The sequence below is a fragment of the Desarmillaria tabescens genome (genome assembly GCF_030435595.1).
Source record: "Desarmillaria tabescens strain CCBAS 213 chromosome Unknown EV420scaffold_1, whole genome shotgun sequence".
Classification (NCBI taxonomy): Eukaryota; Fungi; Basidiomycota; class Agaricomycetes; order Agaricales; family Physalacriaceae; genus Desarmillaria; species Desarmillaria tabescens.
The window spans coordinates 3965968-3989942 of NW_026848300.1; the positions used below are offsets into that span (position 1 = coordinate 3965968).

The 23975-nt window shown below is 49.1% G+C and overlaps 4 protein-coding genes across 4 annotated transcripts; 1 reads left to right on the forward strand and 3 right to left on the reverse strand.

The window, feature by feature from the left end:
- Window positions 1-6569: 6569 nt before the first annotated feature.
- EV420DRAFT_1500293 (Cupredoxin) lies at window positions 6570-7144 on the reverse strand. The gene is made up of 3 exons (XM_060471017.1): window positions 6973-7144; window positions 6839-6920; window positions 6570-6773 (listed from the first exon to the last, which is right to left on the reverse strand). The coding sequence occupies exons 1-3, from the start codon at window positions 7085-7087 to the stop codon at window positions 6593-6595; spliced, it is 378 nt and encodes a 125-aa protein (XP_060340179.1). The 5' UTR covers window positions 7088-7144; the 3' UTR covers window positions 6570-6592.
- Window positions 7145-16955: 9811 nt separating this feature from the next.
- Window positions 16956-17773, forward strand: EV420DRAFT_1500312 (uncharacterized protein). The gene has a single exon (XM_060471018.1). It carries the CDS (start codon window positions 17091-17093, stop codon window positions 17592-17594), a length of 504 nt encoding a protein of 167 aa, XP_060340180.1. The 5' UTR covers window positions 16956-17090; the 3' UTR covers window positions 17595-17773.
- Window positions 17774-20058: 2285 nt separating this feature from the next.
- EV420DRAFT_1473441 (uncharacterized protein) lies at window positions 20059-21341 on the reverse strand (the record flags this gene model as incomplete). Its single annotated transcript, XM_060469133.1, has 6 exons — window positions 20059-20147; window positions 20257-20401; window positions 20745-20853; window positions 20912-20949; window positions 21075-21112; window positions 21314-21341. The coding sequence occupies 6 exons, from the start codon at window positions 21339-21341 to the stop codon at window positions 20059-20061; spliced, it is 447 nt and encodes a 148-aa protein (XP_060340181.1).
- Window positions 21342-22192: 851 nt separating this feature from the next.
- On the reverse strand, window positions 22193-22773 carry EV420DRAFT_1500320 (Cupredoxin). Its single transcript, XM_060471019.1, has 3 exons — window positions 22600-22773; window positions 22459-22540; window positions 22193-22396 (listed from the first exon to the last, which is right to left on the reverse strand). The coding sequence occupies exons 1-3, from the start codon at window positions 22712-22714 to the stop codon at window positions 22216-22218; spliced, it is 378 nt and encodes a 125-aa protein (XP_060340182.1). The 5' UTR covers window positions 22715-22773; the 3' UTR covers window positions 22193-22215.
- Between the last annotated feature and the right edge of the window lie 1202 nt (window positions 22774-23975).

Genomic DNA, 23975 nt, shown 5'->3' on the forward strand with positions numbered 1-23975 from the left:
ACAAGCTACGCCTGGTATCACATCAGAGCTGTGGCATATTCTCTCAGAACAGCATGATTGACAAAGAGCTTACTCGTGGACCCCGGATGGATACTCTCCACCAATTCCTGCCCGCCTTGCTCCATTTTCGCCGAAAACATGGCAACGCCCGCCTGGTCCTATGGAAGTCCGACGTCTCTGAGGCGTTCCGACACCATCCTGCTCATCCTCTCTGGCAAATAAAGCAGGTCGTTACGACAAACATACCCACGAGGGAGGATCTGGATCGTGGCGTTGAATGCGGTGCTTTGATACGCACCGTAGATTGGCATAGTTGTTTCGGGAGCTGCGCCTCGCCTCGCAATTGGGCCTCTATCATGGGCCTGATCATCTGGATCGCAATCTTCATAAAATTTATTCTCGACTTGTTCTGCTATGTCGATGATATGCGGAGTTGGGAGATGGAAGGCAGTCTCACCTGGTACGAGCCATACCAATGCTTCTACCCCACGAAACAAGCAAAATTCTTGCTCCTCCTGGACGAACTGGGCATTCCACATGAGAAGAGGAAACAACTGTGGGGTGCTATCCTCACCGTCATTGGTTTCTTGATTGACGTCAACGAGATGACCGTGACTCTCCCACCCGAATCAAAAGCTGAGCTCATCGCCGCCATCCGTGAGTTCATCAACACTCCCTCGCGCCGCCGAACCGTGAGCAAGTGGAAGCAGCTAGCCGGGTGGATGAATTGGTCCTTGAATGTCTTCCCCCTGCTGAAACCAGGCCTGTGCAACGTGTACGAGAAGATTTCGGGCCGTCACGAAGCCTATAAGAAGTTGTACCTCAACGAGGCTGTTAAAAAGGACTTAGAATGGTTCCTCACCCACGTCCAAGCTTCTTCCGGCATCCTCCTTTTTGATGCACTCGATTGGGACCCTGCCTCGGAGACCAATCTCACTATCCTTTGCGACGCCTGCATGTCCGGCATGGGCTTCTGGATTCCTGAGCTGCTGCTAGGTTTCTACGCTCCCGTACCCTGCGACCCTCCCAAGGACACGATTTTCTTCTGGGAGGCTCTCTGTGTTGTCGCGGCGTTGGAGTGGTTCTGTGTAACCATGCGAGCGGACTCTTCTCTCACGGACCGGCTCCGGGTCACGATTAAGACCGACAATTCCAACACGGTCGACCTTTTTGACTCTCTCCGTGCTCTCCCCACCTACAACTCCCTCCTACGTGCCGCCGTCGACCTCCTGCTTGCTCATGATGTCGACCTCCGTGTCCTGCACATCCCTGGCACTGAGAATGTCGTCGCTGACGCCATCTCACGCTCAAAATTCAACGACGCCTGCTCGTACGCTCCCGGCCTGCTCATTCGGCCCTTTCAACCCCCTTCTGATGCGTTGGGGGCAGCGAAAAAATGATTCGGGTGTCTGCTACGGCCAGGCAGCCCCCTCGGGTGCCCTGGTCGTTGGACGAACTCGTCCACAAGCGCTCGATTGCGCTTGGCCTCGCTCTCGACAGTTCTTCACAGTCGACTTACTCCTCTGCTCTCAACTCATACCTCACCTTCTGTGCCATGCACAGTTTTCCCATTGAACCAACTGCAGACACGCTCTCGTTCTTTGTGGTGTACATGTCCTTCCACATAGAGCCTCGCTCTGTGGGGACTTATCTCTCCGGCGTCGTCAGCCAGCTCGAGCCTCATTTCCCTGATGTACGCGCCATCCGGAATGGCATGCTCGTTAAATGTACCCTCAAGGGTTGCAAAAGGCTTCGCAGTAAGCCAATCAAGCGGAAACAACCTCTCTCCCATAATCATCTGCGCACGGCCTTGTCAAGCCTCACACCGTGGTCATCATATGATGATGTCCTCTTCGTCTCGATGCTGTTCGTTGGTTTCTATGGGCTCCTCCGCCTGGGCGAGATGACTATGCCTGATAATCCCGCGCTGCGTAACCCTTGCAAGTACTCACGTCGGTCGTCCGTAGAATGGATCCCTGAGGGTTTCGCATTCTGGCTCCCTACTCACAAGACGGACACCACCTTCGAGGGTAGCCGCGTTGTCATTCCCCGGAAATCAACAGCAGCCATTGACCCTGTGGCCATCTTCCAGAGGTACCTGCTCCTCCGCGATGCACGCTGCTTATTCCAGCCCTTTCTCTGGGTACGCGAGAACGGCTCAGTGCCCTCTCGTTCTTGGTTCATTCGCCGTCTCCGCAAGCTCATTCCCCAGGCGGGTTTTGCTGGACAGTCTATACGCTCTGGCGGCGCCACTGCCCTCGCCGAGGATGGGGTCTCCCCACATCTCATTCAGGCGACTGGCCGGTGGTCATCGGACACATTCCAGATCTACATCCGGAAGAACCCTGTCATCCTCCTGGCCATGCTTCATACCCAGAGAAATCATGCTCCTGCGTCTGCATGAGTCCATCTACATCTCATCTTTCTCTCTCTATTCTCCACTCCGTTCCTTCCTTCTTCCCTTAGCCATTTAGCGATCATACACCACGCAATCGCATTTGGGCTCCCCAACGTGCGGGGAGTCTAGACTTGGCTAAACAATGGGTGCCTCATACTAAGCTCGAGACGATTGGTCGAGTTTAAAGGGGTTTATACAAGGGTAATCGTCGAGTGAGTCCTCTGCACAGAGTTGACGTCTCCCGCAGCTCACATATCCCCGCCTCACAGGCCGTAAGTGGGATATACGTTCTCTCCACCTTGCTCTCGCAAGGTCGCAAGCGAGAGAATAACTTCGTGAGTCTTGCTTTCCGCACCATGCGTCATTGCTCCTTATCTTCCACCTATCACAGGTCGCAAGCGAAGTCGTACTCTCTTCACCCCTCGGGTCGCAAGAAGATTGAGCACGAGTAAGTCGAGCTTGTACCAGTCCTTGACTGTTGTATCCACTCGCCTTCACCTCCTAGGTCGCAAGCAAGGCGGAACGCAATCCCGATCCCGCAGATCGGCCGTTGCCTGGCAGACTGTGAGCAGAAGAGGGGTCATCCTCTCTCTGCCACGTATCCTCACAGTCTCGCCAGGTATGACCCTCAGTATCCTCTCTTTACCTCGTATACTTACAGTCTCGCTAGACGTAGTAGTGCTCGCTACCCACCCTGTTACGTTCACACTTCTGTTAATTCGTGTACTCAGTACCTACTGGTAGCTACTGGTTGTATCCGCGGGGAGTCTAGACTTGGCTAAACAATGGGTGCCTCATACTAAGCTCGAGACGATTGGGCACACTGATAGCCATGAGCGATCTATTAATGTTGCTAAGTTTCATGTATATCAGCATCAGTATGTATGGAAAGACCCGGCCTGTAAAATCGTGTCAAATTGAAAATTCTGCGCGGATCCACGTCCCGAGTGCTCGGCAAGATTCAATAGTCTCTCAGCTGGTGAATAACGCGATGTCCCTGATCACGATCAAGATCCCAATCTAAGATTCAGAGATCTAAGAAAAGACGCCAAAGGGATAGAACCATTATTGCTACTTGCTTCCGCTTCCTCCGTTTTCCCCAGAGCCTGCACTAGGGTAAGATTGTCCTCCGCTCTTGATAACACCGCACTCAGGTTGCTGAGTTATTCCCCCTCCAATCAGCGCAGAACCTCCGCTAGTGTTGGTATGTCTTCCGCGAGAAGTGCATCTGTAAAGTGTTGACTAATATTATCTTGCTTTTTGGGGGGTGTAGAGCTCGCTTACTCATGACCGGAGCCTGACGGGCTACTAGTGGAAATTTAGTCAAAGTAGAGAGGAATGGAAGAATAAACCTCAAACCCAGATGATCCCCTGTAAACACCATCATGAGGACTGGTGCGTAGATAAGATATTAGAAAGAGCACATACCCATCACCTTGGAAGCATGCATAAAGGGCCTGGGAGCGCTTAAAAGTGCTGAATGGCATGTTACGAGTGGGGAAGGTTGCAGCATGTTGGAATGACTTTATACTACCATAGCTTATATTCATCTGCCTCTGATTCTATGAAACTGAATGGCATTTCATAATGTATCATTATACACTGTGGCGATCACACCTGGGTCGAGCCCTGACATATGAAACATAACTTAGTTTTCAATGCAGCATTACAGAAGCTCCTGTAGTAATTGAGAGTGAGCCTAGACAACTCCACTGCGGTTGAATTAGGGCCGAGTGCATCTATCTTTGAAGTCACCTAAGCTATGAGTCAAGTGCTGATAATTATATATTCTGATGATTGACTGGAGATAAGTATGAACCAAGTCGAAGACTCGAAGCTGCCTCCATCTTGAGTTTTGACACGACCGCAATGGTGTTTTCATTGTCTCGATAATTGACACTGAGGATATTGCTTTGATTAATCATGAATCGGGCCGGCACTGGCAAATTCGGGTGCAGAGTGTATGATGATCCACGACAGAATTGAAAGAAGGAGACATAGCACCCGTGCAATCAGCATCTGGAGATCACGCCATGCAGGTGAAGGTTGCCATGATCATAGGCAAGCGCTAAATAAGACTATTCTTAGTTATTAGAGCGTCTACTTGAGATTCGATCAGGCATGATGCGTCACCTGAATATCTGGCAAGAGGTGCCTTAAGCTGTAGAGGGATGCCAAATGTCACCGTGCATATGGTGGATCCAAGTATCATATATATGGTCACCGGGGCCTTTTAAAGGCAGTTATACGGTGGATAAACGCATACGCATGTTTCAAGGTATGATACTGATGCTGTTGGTTGTCCTTTGCGGCCGTACTATACTGTTGGGCCATTTGACATGGCGGATATGGGTGAACCGTACTCGTATACGGTGATTGGTGCAGTGGGCACCCCGATCAACTTTGAGCTCAGCATACTCTAATGGCAGATCAAGGAACGCTGAGTTGTATGAGCTCCTGTTGGTGAAGTGCTGTCGGGAATACAAGACCAGACATTTGCCGGCAAATGCGAAATGCAAATCAAGCGGACATGGGAAGTGACAATTAGAATCAAGCAAGTTTGGCGTAAGTATATTTATAGTATACAACCGAAAGCTGATAGTGGACTTACAATTTATCGAATTCACCTGTCAGCGAATGCAAGCCGACTGCCGATTTGAGCATGGAGACGCGTCTATGGCGTGGGAATTGTGAGTTCTTGCCATTTAGGGCTGGCTACAGCAACGTTCAACTTGGCAACGACGGACGACGAGCTTGAAGGGCCCAATGGTGCTCCGGTTCCTGTCCTCAAAATTTAGAATCTCCAACTCTCTCTCTTCCTTCCATTTTGCTTTCTCGGACACGTCTTGAAACCTGAGGATGAAACAGCGCTTTGTTCTTGGGCTGTGCATGTACGTTATTTCTGTCTTTTTATTCGTCTACTTACCCGTATTTAACTCAGCTTAGGAACAGAGCGAAATAAATACGAACTAATGATGAAAACCCTGCTAGGCGTCGACTATAAGCCTGTGGTAGCGGTGCAGGTGTTTTTCTCATCGTTTCTACCTGCAAGCCCGAATGCTTTAGTTTAAGATATATAACCCTTATCCTTGTGCTACGACGACGATAAGTGAGTCGGATGTAAAATACCCAGGTTGTATCCTTCCAATATGGGGAAAGTATACTATTCACGAAGGTCTGGACAATGCAAAACCTCGACTATCACGCGACGGATTGTCCCGGCATTGGTCGATGTCGGAGATGTTCTGGTCGATGAGTCCAACGAAGACCGCCGGAGATAGGTACCAATAATCCTCTATGGCCTCTTCCACTGTGAGATATAATCTTACTTTCTCGTACCTTCGTTCATCATGGCACCATGCATCATGCTTCAGGTGTACAATATCTTCTGCGGCACCCTTAGAGAAAGACCTCACGCAAGCCAGACCGAACCTAAACATGACGAGAGAAGCATTAGTAAACGAAACCTTCTAAACTCCCGTTTTTGGCTATCAAAATCGCACCAGCCTCGGCTGCCATGTACGCTCTCTCTATTCTTTATCTCTCTCGCCCAACGGGGACGAGCGCTTGTGCTACAGCATCCAGCCGTGCCGGTGGCATCGGTTGTCAGCATCAGGGCATTGTAACCTTTCTGCATGTTCGATCTCCCTTACAAGGCTTAATACTATGATCGTAACTATCAACAAGCGCCCGCGCTTCATCTTTCTCCCCAGCTTGACTGCATATTAGTCATAATGGCTCTCAACGACGAGCCCAAAAGTCTCGATGGTTTGCGCTCTTGTGGTAAGTGTATTGTTAAGGGGATCTTGAGTATGAAAGGACTGAAGAGCCCAGATTTCTGCTGAGCACCAGAAAAGTCTTGTACCAATGCCGCCGAAAGTCATAGAAGCTCCGTTGGACAAGATTATATTCAATGAAACTCGCCAGCCCGACGTCTTCTGGAATTATGAGAAGTTGTTTAGTGATGTAGATATCATGACTTCTCGAGATCCACCCTTTATTTCTTGCGACGTTATTCTACTGCCCAGATACTCAGAGCGAGGGGGAAATAGCCATGTGGGGCAGGAACTTGTCTGTTCTAGCCGGTTTAGAAAGCGGAAAACAGGACACCATACAAGACGTTACATTCACCTTTCGACTACAGGCTTAGCTACTTCATCCAATATATATATATTTCTTTCTTTATCCACCCTTTCAAGAAGCAATAGCATTGGCCATGAACTGCGCCTCAGTCTGATCGGCAGTGGGATTGATGGAGAGCGTCATGCCCAAGCGGCAGTGCGCTCCAGCCGCTTGCATGCACGAGACCCAGTGAGGCTCGGTATCGAGGATCGTGGTAGTGAACGTGCTGCCCGGCGAGGTGGCGGAGTCATGGCTAGGAGAGAGAAGGAAGGATATCAGCCAACGACGGGGTGGTGGACGAAAGAAAGACAAGCTCACAATCCACTATCGAACGCGTTCGGTCCTACTCCGCCCACAGGAGGAGGGCAGGGATTGGTGAACGTCGTAGTCGTCGCCGAATCTGTAGCTAGATCAGGGGGAGGAGAAGGGTTGGTAAGGTCGGGGATACGCACGGTTCCTGGTGAGGTAGGTGAAGGTGACAGTGTCCCCGATGGCGGGGTGGATCTCGTTCGGAGTGAACGTGAATCCATTATTGAGGCCTACTTGGACGGTCCAGTCCACGCCCATGACGAGGGGCGCAGCGATGAGAGCGGTAGCAATGACTGAGAGAAGACGCATCGTTGTGAGGGATTCGAGTCTGGGTTACCGTTGGATTTTTCATGCTGCTTAAATACTCTGAAGGCGCTACTTGTACCAGTGCGATGGGTTCTGAGCCTGGAAAATTAGACATGCGCTCGTTGTCACCAGGCCGTTCTTTCAATAGACGGTGAGCGTACATCGATGGCCTTCGTGAGTAGCGATCCGACAGGTGGGATGAAGCATTTCTCTGTAAAGAAATTAACAAGGAAGCGGGCTCTCACATTTTTTCTCCGAGACTAACGGTTCCTGGCCTCGGAGCTGGATGGTGGGAATTTAATGAGTAAAATGCCTCACGTCCCGCAAGATACCGGGTTTCACGTGTGATTCGAATTCTGTGTGTGTTTTAGAAGGATGCGCACATTGTGCGCTGTTGCTGATGATCCGTCCTGTTGATCCTGAGGCATTGACCATAGCTGGTAAAAGCGAAACCTACTTAAGCGTTAAACATCAATAGCCGGTACCGAGGCTTGATAACGAGCATTCTGACTTGGATGTCCCGATAATTGCCAATGTTTGACTGGAATGGACTTGGAATCGCGGATGGCCCAAATCACTGGTATCATTGAGCAAGTAGCAAGTATCCTTCACTCCATGGCGCCAATATCTCGCGAAGAACGCAGGGCTGGTGAGAAATTTCACATCGATTATTCGATATCGAGGTCCTGAACTGCGGATACTTCGAGGACAAGAGCAGATTTTCCACAGGCTAGTGAGAAATTCACATAAACCTAAACATGTATGATCAACATGTGGGGCACCTCGGGATGCAAGAACTGTTATAATTCTAGTAGATACCGAAGGACAAGGGAATATAATAGCAAGGATTATGCCCGTTTAGCGATCATAAGCTGCGTCCAACACGCATGTAGGACTACGGAGGAAATGTAAGAAAGGGAAAGAAAAGCAACCTATAGAAATCGACCTACCAAGACTTTACCCTCCGGCCAGCCACTACAGTAAAGGCTCCGGTCCTTTGAGAAAGTGGCCTCCGGGTGACATGTCCCCAATTTCGGCGACTCGCAATGTTAACTTGAGGAGAGGCGACAACTGAGGAATGAATACACCAATTGCGGACTATGATGGATTCTCTGAACTGGAAATCTCTTCATCTTCCTGCGTACATACAGTCAGAAAGGAGGAAGTACGCATTTATACAACTAAACGAGAGGACGCCTCCACATATAATGCTTCAGCGGCATATAAGAGTCATCCAGGATCCTGCGAGCAAGCCACCTTGTAATGGGTTTGGGTTGTAACCATCGGAGAGAGATAATTGAGAATGTCGTGTTGTCGCCAGCTGATCCAATGCCGAATATCGTGAGCCAAGAGATCGAAAGGAACAGCAAAAGTTGTCCGAAGTCATCTTGCAGAAGCGGTTGGAAGGCTATAATTCGAGGTGGGAGATGACAAACTGTTCGCTCATTGCCTTCAGCTTTGGTCTTGAATCTAACAACCGTCATCGCCGTGAGGATGGGTATAGTACTTGTATTTGAAGAAGCCTCCTGCCAACGGAGCACCTGGTAAGAGCATGAATTGTGGTATCTAGTTCGTTCGTAACATACGGTACCATGTTGTCCACGCCACCCGAATCGTCTTTGCTTTGATGTCGGCTTGCCATCTTCTCCCTGCTCTCCCTCCCTCCTTCCCTCCTGCTCGTGAGCATAAGCTGACCACCAGTCGGCTTCAGAGTTGACACAGCTGATCGCAAAGGTGATTTAACGAGGAAAGCGAGCTGAAGAAAACACACGCCGAGCTCTCATCCAGTCCACGGGTTGAAACGGGCACCATTGAAGTAAAACAACGTCATTATTTCCGCTGGTCTGAGCTTATCGCTGGCGAGAAAAGTGACTCGGAATTGAATATTGATTCTCCATGTGCGCAAGCATGGTGGAAACGAGACGGAAAGAAGTCGAACTTTGAGTAGCTCATGACTCGGTGAGGCGTTCGCCGGTCGTGAAGCAGAGAACCGAGTGCCCGAAAAGGGACGTCGAAAGGGAAGGACGAACTGCGCTGTCGGCCAGATCCTCGTGCTGTAACCCGTATCGGCAGTTGCCGGGTCCCCAATTCTTTCCTTTCGTACGAAGAAACGGAAGTTGTATCCTTTTCAAGTAGGTCCGTATTAATGTGCTCATTCATGCTGAACTACATAATACAGCTTGATTGAATGTGGAAACGTGGTAGTGCAAAAAGCTCGCTCGCCGGTTGCGCCGCCAGCTCGCATTTTGCACAACCTAACGTCTAATCTGTGCTGCGATACGCTGTGCTTTTGTTCTTCATTCGAACCTCCGTCCATCCTGCACATGCATTAGTTCTTCAGAAATAAAATAGTCCCCACTGTGTATCTTGTACCATGCAAATGAAGCGGAAGGCTATTGCAATCGTGGCCAGTCCGAATCCTTAAATAATCAATCTTATGAATTCAAAAACACGGATATATGAGAGGAAGCTGAAGGTACACAGGTAGCGCGTAGCCGTAGCAGCTCCTCTCGCCACCTACACCCCTCCTCAGAGGCTCAGACATCGATGCCACTCAAACATCTTGCCTGACCTGCGTGCACTTAAAAGGTAATTCTGCTTCGTGTTCCATGCTTGCTGTCCCAGTCAAGCACATCATCAGTATCGTGGCATGTTCTTAGGTGTGCCTGCACAAATATTACTACAACAGCAAACTGATTAGCAGGAAACAACGTACTTGAGCGTTACCAAGCGTTACCAGGTACGAAGTCAATTGCGTTCTCAAAGCGAACCTAAAGAAAAAGCATGTTGAAATAAATGCTGGTTAAACAAAGTGAGAATCCCTCTCCGAAGCCTGCTTCCCAATCACTTTACTTTTACTCTGTCAACGTTCGCCCACCACTCTGATGTGGAATGAGACGTAAAAGGTCGTAAATTTGCCCAAGGTGGTAGAGCTTCGAGCAGATTTGGAGGAATTTCAGGGTTGACGTGGACATAAACGACATCCAAGACATGAGAGCAAGCAATACGTGACCAGACCCACAGAAAAAGAAGAGATCGTGGAAGATTGTCTGGTTGCGATAGAAAGTTGAGTATGCGAGAGGTGGTTCATTTGATCGACAGAAGTCGGTGATTGCCGAACCTTTTTTTGCCATCGACTACCATCCTCGCATTGCTAGCATTTCAGCAATCCTTGAAGGCAACTTTATATTGCAGGGATTTTTCAACGCGAAATCTAACCCAGATAGCGTAAGTTGCGCCTTCCCATAGTATTTTGTTCTTCACTGATATCTTGCTAGTCCGCGGGTGATATGGAAGGGCCTCGATGATTCAAAACCACCCTGGAAGCTCGTCAACTACCCGCTACCGAACGAGCCAGTGATCGGAAGGGAACAACGCTTACATGGGGACGATTCTCGGGGGACTGCAGTCGAATTTCTATCTGGGTGCTAGTGAGGCGACTTACTTTTTCCCACTTTGCGTTCCCTGATTTCTACGTAGTTTTCAGTGCTACATCAGACCGGGGTGACAACATGCTGGTGATTCAAGGAGCTGACGGAATGTATGATCGCTCAGAAGTGCTTTTTGGAGAGAGCACCAAGAAGGGCTGGAGTTTGCGCTTTAGAGATGATATATGAAGGATCTACCGGGTACCTTCAACAATCAGTAGTAGTGCGTTTTACTTTTTGTGTGTGTTTGTGCAGTTCTAATGTCTAGGGACTGATAGGTTCTGGAAGGCGAATCCTTCGATCTAGAGCGATGGCTATGAAATCCGTACGAGGATGCCACCAACATCTCTCGGGCGTATAGAACACCTGTTTTGTTATCCATACAATCAATGCCCAACTCAGAAGACTTTTCGATGTCAATGCCGAGCCTACTACGAATCTTCGTTAGATGCCAGGATTATTTTCAGGATAGTCTGAAATGTCTCCCTACACAAAGAACGTTGACGCACGACTTCTCGTATCCGACTAGTATCAGAGACTTGGTTTCCCGATACATTCGCTACGATCGAACCTCTCCCGGATATGCTTGAGATGACCCACACAAGAACATGAAAGGCAGAGTGGATCTGGCTCTTCATTGAAACTGTCAATAAGATAAGCAATAATGGTCCCTATTGATGGTGGCGTCGCTTTCACGTTGGACTATGCGGTAAACGATGACGAAGAGCCATTTCCGGGTGAGATGCGAATGACAGGGGAGCTGTTGATGATGATGATGAAGGTCTGGATTGGTGACCCGCAACACGCCTCGTAGTGGGCGAAGACGCGGGGGTACAGTACTCTACTGCTATGTATGACTGTACCGCTACTCGTTGTAATACTAATCTACTTGTCAACTCTATGGTATGTAAAACTCTCGGGTAAAATTCTATGTAGCTTCGTGTGTTTTAGGTGTCTATTCTTCGTTGCGAAAATCATTGTCTAGGGAAAAGAGATAGGGAATAAATACAAATAGAAAAAGAGTAAAGGAAAAGAAACAATGGGGGGGCCCGGTAGCGCTGCGATGTAGTGTTCTATCCATCATCCTCTTCTTCATGCGGCTCTGGTTCATCTTCCCAGAGTGGCATTCCCACCTCTCGCCTTTGAGTTCCGGTCTTTGTAAAGGCTCCAGACTCTGCTAGGAACCTTGTGACCGCTTCGATGCCCTCTGTCGTGCCCAAAAGGTCGCACATCACTAGATTCTGTGATCCTTCACGTAGGATCTGTCGATGGTCGTTGTATCGTGGGCAGGATCGTATGATGTGATCTCGCGTTTGTAGTCGCTCGCCGCATTCGCAGTCCGTCACCTCTGGGATGTTAAACAGTTTGTAGAACTCGCCCATGTGGGCGTGCCCTGTTCTACACTGTACGAGCCTTCCGAACACCTCGCGTGGTGTCTCCTTGAACCTCTGGGTTGGTTTTAGCTGTGGTTTGAGTCGGTTTGCGAGTCCAAAGCGGCCAGTAGGGCTTGTCCTTTCCCACTCCTGTACCCATTTCTTCTGTACTCGTTCTCGCATCCTTCTCCTTGCGTTTGCATATGTGCGCTGTCCCATGTCGAACATTGTACATGCCTCCTTCGCCAAAGCGTCCGCTTTTTCGTTTCCAGGTATGTCCTGGTGGCCGGGTGCCCATGCTACCTCCAGCGATGTTTCTTCGTCCTCTTCCAAGAGCTCCGTGGCTATCTTGAAAAACACTGTTGCATGCTGTTGACCTGGTCCCCGTTTGGGACGTATAATGGAGTCAACTGCAGAGGAGTTATCGGCAAAGAAATGAATGTGATGTACACTTGGGTGGGCTGCACGCAATCGTTGTACATTTCGTGCGGCCCACGCTAAGCCTATAAGCTCTGAGTCATACACCTCAGCATGGGGTCCTGTCCCTATGCTCTGTGATGCGACCACTTTTCCCCGAATCATCGCTACCCAGCTCGCTCCTGTCTGTCGTTTGCCGTTTAATTCGAGTAGGGAGCCGTCTGAGTATAACAGTAGATGGGTGTCGTCGAAGGAGAACCTCCTTATGTAATCTCGATGTTTCTTCGCTGCATCCTCTTTTGATTCACCGCTGACTGGTAATGAGGTCTGAAATCTGTTTCCGTATTCTGTCAGTGATTTCTCCCATGGGGCTATTGGGAATAGTGAAATTCTCTCATCCTCCGGTGTTAATATTGACTCTAGCTCGCCTAGGAAGGTTCTCCTTGTTGGCCTTTCTTTGTTTCGTCGCATTCTAATTGGAATGTCGGGCTGTATTGGCGGGTGTGCTCGTGGTGCCACACCACCTCTCCAATCTTTGTCTGTTAGTCGCTGGATGATGGGACTTGTTTCGCTGAACTTGCATATCCGTACCGCAAACCTATCTCGTTCGAGATCCAGTAGGTGCCGGATGGGTGGTATAGACGCTTCAATTTCTAGAGCAACAATCGGTGTTGTTCTGAATGCTGCGCAAATCAGGCGTAGCGCTCGATTCTGTACTTGTGTAAGCATTTTGATATGAGATGCTTGCCATTTTCCTTTCCACCATATAGCTGCTCCGTACGTCAAAACTGGGAGAACACATGACATATAGAGTTGTTGCATGTGGTTCTGGCTCAGTCCTCGTACGGTGTTTGCTAGCATTCCAAGCCCGTTTACCACTGACTCTGCCCTTCCCACCATCTCCTTGATGTGAGACCGGAAATTCAGCTTTGCATCAAAGAAGAACCCCAGCCATCTTGTCGATAGCTTTGGTGCAATTGCGACTTCAGTCCCAGCCGTTTTGCCAGGCAGGATGATTGCCGGAAATGGTGTGACCCCCTTTTGTGAGACGAAGTGGCATAGCTCTCTCTTGTCGCAGTCTAAAGAAAGGCCAATCGACTTGAGGAGATCCGATGTATTGTGATACTCAGCTTTTAGGATGGCGACGTTGGTCTCAAGGCTTTTTGAGCTAACCCAGATGTTGCCATCATCTGCAAACATGACTGTCGTCGGTTTGGTGTGCCACTGGGGGTTCCTTGAAAACCATGCAGCATCTGGCTTTAGTGGTGGTTCGGGTGGTGGTACTTCTGGTGGGGTATATCGCTCCAGAATCTCTGCTGAGTAGAACGCTGATAGGATTGGTGACACCGGGGATCCCTGGGGAATTCCGTTCATCACTGGTTTCATCTGACCTCGCTTGCCATCTAGGCACACCGCTGCCTGTCGCTGCATGAGGAATGAGGATACCCATTTCACGGTTGGTAGTGGTATGTGTTTACGGCGCAATTCCCTTAGTAGTCGTGCATGGTTGATAAAGTCAAAGTAGCCTGTAATGTCAAACATCAGTGATGACGTGACTAGTCCTCTTGCCCTTGCTGCCTCGATATCATGTACGAATGTGGCAGCTGCATCGATTGTTGATCGTCCTGCAAGGCCTCCAAACTGGGTTGGTGGTACCAGATTTCGTGTTTCGGCCCAGAAAGCAAGTCTATTTGCCTGTATGCGTTCGAGGACCTTTCCCAAGCACTCCAGCAGTTGGATGAGTCTCCATGCTCTTGGCATACCATAGTCCTTCTTTCCAGGTTTTCTTAATGCAAAAGCTATAGCTGTTTTCCATGGCATTGGGTGGTAGCCCATGGCGGCGCAGAGGCGGATGAGTGCAATGATGAAATCTTCGCATACATTCCATGCCCACTGTAGCAGTAGGTAATTGATCTGTGATGCACCGGGAGCAGAAGTCTTTGATCCGGCAAATAATGCTGAACATACCTCTTCCCTGGAGACATCGTGGTATTCTATGTCTCCCGGGTTCCTAGTTTCTAGCTCTGGTTCCTCGCTATCTGGCAGTTCTGGAGGTGGTTGGAATAACTCATCTCGGATTGCATTACATTTGTCCTCGTGTGTCACCGCTGGTGTCTCCTCTTCGCCTCGGCTAATTGCTGGTGAAGGATAGTTACGTTCTGTTTTGTACCACTTGCTGAATCTCCATATCTTGTCTGTAGTTGCTTCTGCAAGTGTCTCGTCCAACCATTTCTTCTTTGCTCGTCGGCATATGCGCTTGAAAAAGTTCTGTGCTTTCTTGATCTCCCTTGCGATGTCCAAGCTTATGCAGCCATGTTCTGCTTTGTGGGTTCGTTGCGCTTCTCGCAATTCCTTCACCTGTCTGCAAGCATTCTTCGTCTCTCTCCCCCACCATGCGCATGCATGTGTGCTTGGTTTCCTTTTGGGGACCACATTCTCTGTGGACTCTTGGATCAGCGTATGAAATTGGGTAACAATCTCATCTAGTCGAGATCGGTCCATGGATTCCGACGTAGCTTGTTTGATCTCTCTCATGCTGTCAGAGAAGCCTCCTATTTTTATCTTGAAGTCTTCCTCCCATTCTCCCGCATCAGCATCTTTTAGGTTGTATTGCTCTCCAAGCGCATTTTCCACCACTTCCACGTCCTGATCGATCCTCCAGAATATTGCACTGTGGTCCGACGTGTACGAGGATTCAGGATCTACTCTCCAGTCTACCAGGAGGTTGCCTGTAATAGCTGCAGCGTTGGCGAATGTCAGATCTATGACTGACTCGGCTCCATTGTTGCTTCTGGAAAAGAACATGGGTATTCCCTTCATATTCATCATCAGTAAACCTCTCTCTACCATCCACTCAACAAGTCCCTCTGCCCATGGGCTCTCCCGCTGTCCTTCCCGTGACCATAGGGAGTGGTGGGAGTTGTAGTCACCAGTAATCACCATCGGAACGTCTCGGTCAATGGCGAGCCTCTGTACTCTGTCTAGTGCCATCTTGCCATTTTCATCTCTGTCCATTGGGTTGTTGTACAAATGGACCAGCCATAATTTTGTTCCTCCTTGTTGTACGTCTAGCACCTGTATATAGGGATCTGTCGCAATGTCTGATCTCAGTGTTACCGTGAGGTCACTGCGCTTTCGAACAAAGGTTATTACTCATGGGCGCTCCTCCTCAGCCCCAGCTGGGAGTATTGCCTGCCATTCCTGGGCATTCATGCTCGCCAAGATCCACTTCCCATGTGGAGTCTTCCACCACCATGGTTCTTGAAAAAGAAACACATCAATTGATTTACATAAATCTGCAAGCACTGCTCGCATGATTAACGATGACCGTGAGCAGTTCAACTGCATGAAGTTCACGGGTTTCGTACGTGTTGTCTGTTGGTGTTGTGTTGTATCATTCATTGGCTACTGCGTGGTTGTTCTGGGTCACGTATGTCCTCGATGACTTGTGCCAGTGAGCTTCCATTGCTACATTGTTTCCATGACAGCTGGAGTTGTTCAGATTGTATCTCTGGAAAAACAACTTGGAGCGTAGCGATGATTTCTTTTTCAGAGAGTATATTATTCGCGTACCTTCTGCCAGAGGTGGGTGGGTCAGCTTCTGACTCCATCCCAGCCTCTGTGGCAGGATTTGTCTGCTTTTTCCCTTTTCGTTTGCGAGTGACCTTTCTCCAGCCTCCATTCACATTTCCAATGTTCCCCACTGGGTGTGTTGGTTTTGGATCTCTATGATCTCCCAGCCTACGGATCCGGACTGGACACATCCGGTCATTCGCTGCATGGTTTGCTTGTTCCCCATCTTTGCAGTTTGCGCATCGCCTGTGCATACAGACCGTTGCCATCTCCCCTCTTTCCAATGCCTCTCCCCTTGCTTGTATGCACCGTGAGCATTTCTCTGCGTGTTCATTCTCGTGGTGGTCCTCCACACACAGTCGGCACCTTGCTGCTGCTTTGCATGCTGCTTTCCGGTGGAAGCCTTGGCATCCCTCACATTGGATTGCCGGTGGTTTGTCTGTAAACTCCTTCACAATACACGATGCCCAGTAAAGCGATACGCTTCTCCTCTCCATCATCATGTACCTTGCATCCTCCTCTTTCTCGAAGGATACAACTACCGATGATGCATACTTCCCTTCTTCTATGAGTTTTCCCTCTGGTCTCACCCATCTGAATGCTCTGATTGTCCTTCCCCGTATGTCAGGGTTCTTCGCTATGAGCTCCTGTCTGACTTCTTCAGCTGTCCGGATTCCACTTCCATCGACTATCCCTGTCTTGACGCTGCATATATGGACCGAGAACCATTTCTCGTCTGGGTATGCTTCTACTTCGCTGTGTCCTGGGAACACAATCTGTTTGAAGATATGTGCATGTGGTTCTAGATCTGCCGCTTGCTGGTTGCTTCGTAGGTTCAATATGCAGCTATTATTCACATTGAACCGTACATGGACGACTACGAACTCCTTCGTCTCGTCGTGCTTGGCTAGTTCTTCATTGACCCTGATGGCGACCATTTCGGGTTTAGGCCTTTCATAGTCTATCAGTAGTTCTGGCGCTCGTACGACCATGCGGCATGGGTTGTATGGTCTGTTGGGGTTTTTGAGTGTCGATGCAGGTGGTATATTCTGTGTCGTTGCCTTAGCTGGTCTCACGGGACGTGTAACATAATGCATTGCTGGTGTTTCTGTGTTTCCTCCTCTATGTATACTCGCGGTTGCGGCAACAGCTGCATAATTCGGAATGGGTTTAAAGGTGCACACTTCTTCATTCAGCATCCTTGTCTCGCTCTTCCTCTCCCTTCTGTCCAGCTCTATCTGGCAGCGTTCAAACTGTTTCATCCTCTTCTCCATTCTTTCCTGCTGGTTGTACACCCGGTGGAGCATCGCATCGGTGCTGATCGTCTTCTCTCCCGACATCATCACCGTTAGCTCGTGTGCTAGAGCCTGCGCTCATTCTCTGAGTCTCCCTTCGCCTGCTGTTGCTCCACTCTTGGTGTACTCCTGCATGGCCGTGATGGTATCCTCCATCAGTTCTTGTAGCTTTGCTTCGTTTTCCCTAATGTTCATGCTCGACATGTGGTCACTCCAGTTCCCCACCGGAGTCCCGAAGAAGTCATCATCGTCCCCTTCCCAATTCCTTTTGGATCCTGTGGAGGAGTTCGAGTGCGCTGGCGATGTGCTTCGAGAGGGTACTGCTCTCGGGTGGTCTCTGTCGTTCGGCAGGGCCATTTTCTTTTTGACGTGACCTTGTCTTGCTCTAGGTGTCTCGTTCATGGGCTGTGCGATGCGATCTTTGCTTTTCGTAGGTGTAGTTTGTATATCTTTTGTTATGGTACCGCCTACGCTAGTTTCTACACCCTCCATCGTTGCAAATTTACCCGTGGGAAAATTAGCCAGATGGTGGTTTCGGATCAAGGAGCGGTGGAATGACAGGGGAGCATCGCATCGTCGCTAGGCAATCAATCAATGAATTTGGTCCTACTGTCGCATACCGTTCTTACAGCTTCCCTGTTGAAGGAACCAATGCTGCTGCTAATATGCCGATCCTCGGACCTCGGACAATAATAGCATTCCTTGGCAACTACGCGAAGAATTCAGCCAAAGACGACAGTACGACGATCGGCACGCAATTCCTAACTGAGCTTCGTAAGGAACATCTAGCTTTGCAGCAGGCACACGCTTGTCTACACGGTTTCATCCTGTCAGAGGCTATCGTTCCTTGAATTTCTCATAGCTCTTTCGTTGCACGTCTATACCTTTTCGGCCACTGAACCTTCTGATTTGCTCCTAAGAATATATGCTGTTCAATGAACTCGAAGGCCTCATCGGTGCTTCGAACATAGGTATGATCTGAAATGATGCTCCGATATAGCCTTTATGAAGTATACCGCCGATCCCGCCCTGCCCATCATCACGAAGGTTTGCATAGTACCAGGATCCCTCTCATCGATGTATCAAGTTTTCTTTCCTGTATATTTCTTCGTTGGCCCCCTCCGTACTAGTGCAGATGACACCATCGATTACTTACGTTCATGACACGCAAAATGGCCGACCGCTATATTGATTTCGGTGCTATCAGCACGCTACGCGGTGATAGATGTTGCACGTGGTAGGTACGTACGTCGCATTACGGCGCGGTCCACTGGGGGATGTCGGGGATTTACAACCTGAGTACGCGTTTCTGTGTTTTCAGGGAATTCTGACCCGCTCATGACGTATAGCATATACTGAAACGTCGATGGTATGTAAGATGATGACAGCCGACTTGTACGAGCCCAAGATGGAATACACATCAATATATGCTATGGTATAAAAGACGAAATATAAGGTGCGTATTCTGCCGTGTATACTACCTACCTACCTACCTACCTACCTTCACTAATTACTTCTTTTTTTCTTAACTAACTCACCGCGACCTCACTCACAAGATGCAATTCAATATTTTCAAACACCTCCGCATCCTCGCAGGCGCTCGGTGTGTATTCATTTGAATGATCTATTTGCCACCATTACTCACGAGGGAATTCACAGGGGACTATCCAGGTTCGCACCCTATTCATCTATGCTTCTCTCTGACTAAATTTCCACAAGTCCGTCCAACTCTAGCCAAGGGTACGTGAGTTCTACGTTGTATGAAGAGCGAGAGATGTCATACAGCGCATCACAGATACGTTCCTCGTGGAAAACAGGATGTCAAAAGCGGAGTCTCTGGGAAACCTGGAGGGAGTCAAACGGGACCGTCTAGCAGTGGAACCAATGGTGGAGGGCCAACTCAAACTAGCCAAGGCTCTGGGAAACCTGGAGGCCGAAGGCCCAGCGGAAGCGAGTAAACGTCGACGAGAGACCCTGACGCCTTTGCACATTTGAGCTGCCGTTTTTATTTCATATCTGTCCACCGGAAATAATTCACGCTCCCTTGCCCTTCGCTATCTCAGACTAGTATTTATTTACTTACTTGACGTAGTCGTTTCTTCACAGCGAGCAAGTGCTTCGTGCTCTTCTCTCGATTTGTGCTACTAGACCTACTTATATTCGTATATTCTTATATCTACACTAATGCGTTTACTTCTGTGTGCTGCAAGGTAAGTACTTTTCGCAACGAGGAAAGCCAAGCTCGGAGAACACTTTCATGGTTTTGAATTTAGAGGTAAGAACTTAGAATTGGACTCGACAGAAACACGTGTATAACATCGAGGTCAGAAAGAAGCTCCATCTTACTGTCCTTGGAGGTTTCACGCGCATGCGCAACCCTATGCTTCGAGTAAGCATTCAACAGTGGGGGAAAACTTCAACTGGTAAAACAGACTGTCTAGTTGGGAGTCGAACCCCCTTGCACGCGCGCACAACGAGTGCGTCCTAACCAACAGACTAGCAGAGGATATTGAAACACTTATGAAAATACTATTGTCAATCCAATCGCTACCGTTCAACGTCAACGGTGATGCAATCATGGCCAGTCTTTAATCAAGAACAACATTGAGATGAAGCGCATCAGGATCTCTGCATGAATGCCATCTTTCATCAGGAATCCGAGGAAGTTCGGCATATAGACGCCCCTGTCCTGCAGACGTCCATGAAAATCTAGGATAGACCTTGACTTGGGTTTGAAGGGAACGAACCATACACCCAGGAATAAGAAACGCCTAGTCACTCCGTCCATAAGAACCCTTCGCACCTCTCCGTCCCAAACACGATGTTCCTCAATCCCATTAGATTATCCCAGTCATTCCACGTGCATTTTTGAGATTCCATCCTAGTTGTTCAGCGCCGGAGTCATCGTCTACCGCCGCTGCTTTGCCTGGAACGACATTGAATACAGGGTATTAATTACTATGGCCTCTTTGCATCTGTAGGCACCCAGTATCCACACTTTACGGTCGTCTCTAGTGTCCAATAGGGCTTCGCACCGTCACCGTATAGTACGGTTGTACGGGTGCCGTCATACGGGTACCGTATCCGTTCCGTCTGGCAAAAGACTTTGCCCAGACACGGACGGTATACGGATATCCCGTTGCCCGTTAACAACCGTATAAAGACGGCCGTGTGGGTTGTCTAAAAGTAACCCTCATCAGAGCACGCTATACGTGTGTTTACCATGTGCTCAACATCGTACCACGATGCGCTAGCACTGCGATCTCTTCAACGCTACAGCTAGCTCTTATTTCGCTCGCTCACATGAAGCTCTATTTCTTATGGCAGGCATAAATACTTGCTCTTCCCTACTTCTGCTGCCTTTGCCCTACTCCTGTTCATCCCTTTACTACCCGCTCATGTTTCGAAATACATTGCCCACGGGTGGCCGGTGCACCTGTCAAATATGGCGAGTAATACATTTTCCCACTACCTTACGGCCGTATTGACGACCGGCACGGCCGTCTATATACCCGTACCGTACCGTCAGCCTAGTTCTGAGAGCCTTGACGGTACGGTATACGGACCAGCCGTCGCCCGTCACTGTACCGTGGCTATACGGCCGTATACCGTATACGGTACGGTGCGAAGCCCTAGTGTCCAAAAACACGACATTAAAATGACGTTGATTATGACAATGAAAATTCTCACCTGCGATTTGTTAAACGCTCAAATACAAATTGTTTCCGCTGAGGATGGGCATATCTTTAGTAGACGTCAACGACAAAAGATAATATGAGCATGAATTTGCGGTCTTCTTGTTTTGTTCGGTCGCGTGAATGTAGTTCTATTCCAAAATCAAGGTTGAACTTACACTGCTCGTACCGTATGCTCCGCCTCCGAGCTCGATTGCTACATACTAAGATCAAGGTAGCGGGCCTTGCCGCCGGCTGCTCTTATTAAATAATAGCATCAGTATAACCTCCGATAAGCCATCCGCTCGTTCCTCGCTTCTGGCTTATCTCGGAACTTATTAGTAATGTCTTCCCGAGCATCCATTCCGTAATCACTCCGATGCAGTCGAGTGTCTGTACCCTTCTTTTTTCTTCTGACCTTTGCTCTGACCGCTACCATGGTCCATCGTATAGTCGCCTGCTTGCCTACACTGCTCAGTTGAATGGGTATAAAGGTATATTTCATTACTTTTAATGCTAATATAAGTTTTATAGATACTTTTGGTCCATCTGGTGGCCCCCAAATGGCCGGCCTGGATAGCATGCATTCTGCCCCACTCACCGCCGCGTAAGCCCTCAGAATTGCATTACCATCATCACCCTTTGACTACTACGCTCGCTAATTCTTGCCACAGCCATGTGAATGAAGCCCCGTCCATTGTTGCCGCCCCGACCCACCTAGCATTGCCCACATCAAAATCAGTGCCATGAAAGATCTTAATGTTCCGAGCACAGAGCTTTTGTCCCAAGTTTCTGCCTCTTAGACGTAAGATGGGAACCCTGTAGCTTTTCAGCTAAGAATTCAACTCGTGGTGAACCGACGTCGGTGAAGCGATTCTTGCTATTCCAGAGCCGCTCTGCTCGGTGGGTAGAACAAGGAAGACGGTGGCGAGCGGGGTGGCTTGTTAGCATTTGTGGTGTACCTTTCTTTATGTCAGACTCGCCGAATTCTGAACGATATACTTGTAGGCGAATACACTAGTGACTGAAGACTACCGATACTGCTTCGCCGATTTTGGGCTAGCTATCGTTGTGGAGACGCGAGTTCTGCATGGCGCCGGGAGGGTCTATTCAGCAGCTCGCACTCGAGTACTGAATCTACTGTTGTTTGGCCTCGATTATATCACTGCAGGAGACGTGTATGCTTTTGCGTGTATAGTTATCGAGGCGATTCTCCCTGCTTATTTTAATACCTCCATGTCAAGACACAGTACATACAACTTTCGACTACAGGCCTAGCTAATTCGTACAGAATAAATATTTCTTTCTTCATTCACCCCTTCAAGAAGCAATAGCATTGGCCATGAACTGCGCCTCAGTCTGGTCGGCAGTCGGGTTGATGGAGAGCGTCATGCCCAAGCGGCAGTGCGCTCCAGCCGCTTGCATGCACGACACCCAGTGAGGCTCGGTATCAAGGATCGTGGTAGTGAACGTGCTGCCCGGCGAGGTGACGGAGTCATGGCTAGGAGAGAACGGAGGGTATCAGCCAACGACGGGGCGGTGGACGAAAAAAAGACAGCTCACAATCCACTGTCGAACGCGTTCGGTCCTACTCCGCCCACAGGAGGAGGGCAGGGATTGGTGAACGTCGTAGTCGTCGCCGAATCTGTAGGTAGGTAGGTAGGTAAGGTAGGTGGGGAGAGCAGAGAAAGAGCGTATGCGTACGGTTCCTGGTGAGGTAGGTGAAGGTGACAGTGTCCCCGATGGCGGGGTGGATCTCGTTCGGAGTGAACGTGAATCCGTTGTTGAGGCCTACTTGGACGGTCCAGTCCACGCCCATGACGAGGGGCGCAGCGATGAGAGCGGTAGAGATGATTGAGAGGAGACGCATTGTTGTAGGACCTAATTCTGGGTTCTGGGTAGGTGTTGGATTTTCCATGATGCTTAAATACTCTGAAGGCCCTTGTTGTACCAGTGCGATGGGTTTCGAGCCTGGAAAATTAGACATGCGCTCTTGTCACCAGGCCGTTCTTTCAATAGATGGTAAGCATACATCGATGGCCTTCGTGAGTAGCGACCCGACGGGCGGGATGAAGCATTTCTCTGTAAAGAAATTAACAAGGAAGCGGGCTCTCACATTTTTTTCCCGAGCCTAATGGTTCCTGGCCTCGGAGCCAGATGGTGGGAGTATAATTAGTAAAATGCCTCACGTCCCCCAAAATACCAGGTTTCACGTGTGATTCGAATCCTGTGTGTGTTTTAGAAGAATGCGCACATTGTGCGCTTTTGTTGATAATCCGTTCCTAGAGCATTGACCATAGCTGGTAAAAGCGAAACCTACTTAAGCGTTAAACATTGAACGCCGGTCCCGAGACTTGATAACGAGCATTCTGATTTGGATGTCTGGATAACGGCTGTTAACTGTCAATATCTTGGTTGGGACGGACTTGGAATCGCGGATGGCCCAAATCACTGGTATCATTGAGCAAGTGGCAAGCATCCTCTACTCAAAGGCGCCAATATCTCGCCAAGAACGCAGGACTGGTGAGAAATTTCACATCGATTATTCGATTTCGAGGTCCTGAACTGCGGATACTTCGAGGACAAGAGTAGATTTTCCACAGACTAGTGAGAAATTCACATAAACCTAAACATGTAGGATCAACATGTGGGGCACCTCGGGATGCAAGAAACTGATACAATCTGTAGCGTATACTTAAGGACAGGGGAATACGATAATAAAGATTATGCCCGTTTAGCGATCATAAGCCGCGTCCAACACGCATGTAGGACTACGGAGGAAATGTAAGAAAGGGAAAGAAATGCAACCTATAGAAAACGACCCACCGAGCCCCTACAGTAAAGCTTCCGGTCCATTGAGTACGTAATCCTCAGGAGACACCTTCCCAACTTCGGCGACTCGCGACGTTAACTTGAGGAGAGGTGACAATACAAGAACTGGGAATAATCGATAATCTCTTCATCTGCCTGCGGCAAACGTTCAGCCATCCTTCTACCGGAACCGAAGTCGTGGCTAGACTGTGAACACGGTCAGAAAGGAAATTGTACGTAGTTGTACAAAATCCGACCGAGAGGCTGCC

Bases quoted from the DNA above. Each gene is read 5' to 3' on its own strand.
- EV420DRAFT_1500293 (XM_060471017.1), bottom strand. From the start codon at position 7,087: ATGGGCGTGGACTGGACCGTCCAAGTAGGCCTCAATAATGGATTCACG. The intron at 6,921-6,972 runs GTGCGTATCCCC...ATCTAGCTACAG, and splicing joins CACCTACCTCACCAGGAACC to ATTCGGCGACGACTACGACG. The intron at 6,774-6,838 runs GTGAGCTTGTCT...TCTCTCTCCTAG, and splicing joins AACGCGTTCGATAGTGGATT to CCATGACTCCGCCACCTCGC.
- EV420DRAFT_1500312 (XM_060471018.1), top strand. From the start codon at position 17,091: ATGGGTTTAAAGGTGCACACTTCTTCATTCAGCATCCTTGTCTCGCTC.
- EV420DRAFT_1500320 (XM_060471019.1), bottom strand. From the start codon at position 22,714: ATGGGCGTGGACTGGACCGTCCAAGTAGGCCTCAACAACGGATTCACG. The intron at 22,541-22,599 runs GTACGCATACGC...ACCTACCTACAG, and splicing joins CACCTACCTCACCAGGAACC to ATTCGGCGACGACTACGACG. The intron at 22,397-22,458 runs GTGAGCTGTCTT...GTTCTCTCCTAG, and splicing joins AACGCGTTCGACAGTGGATT to CCATGACTCCGTCACCTCGC.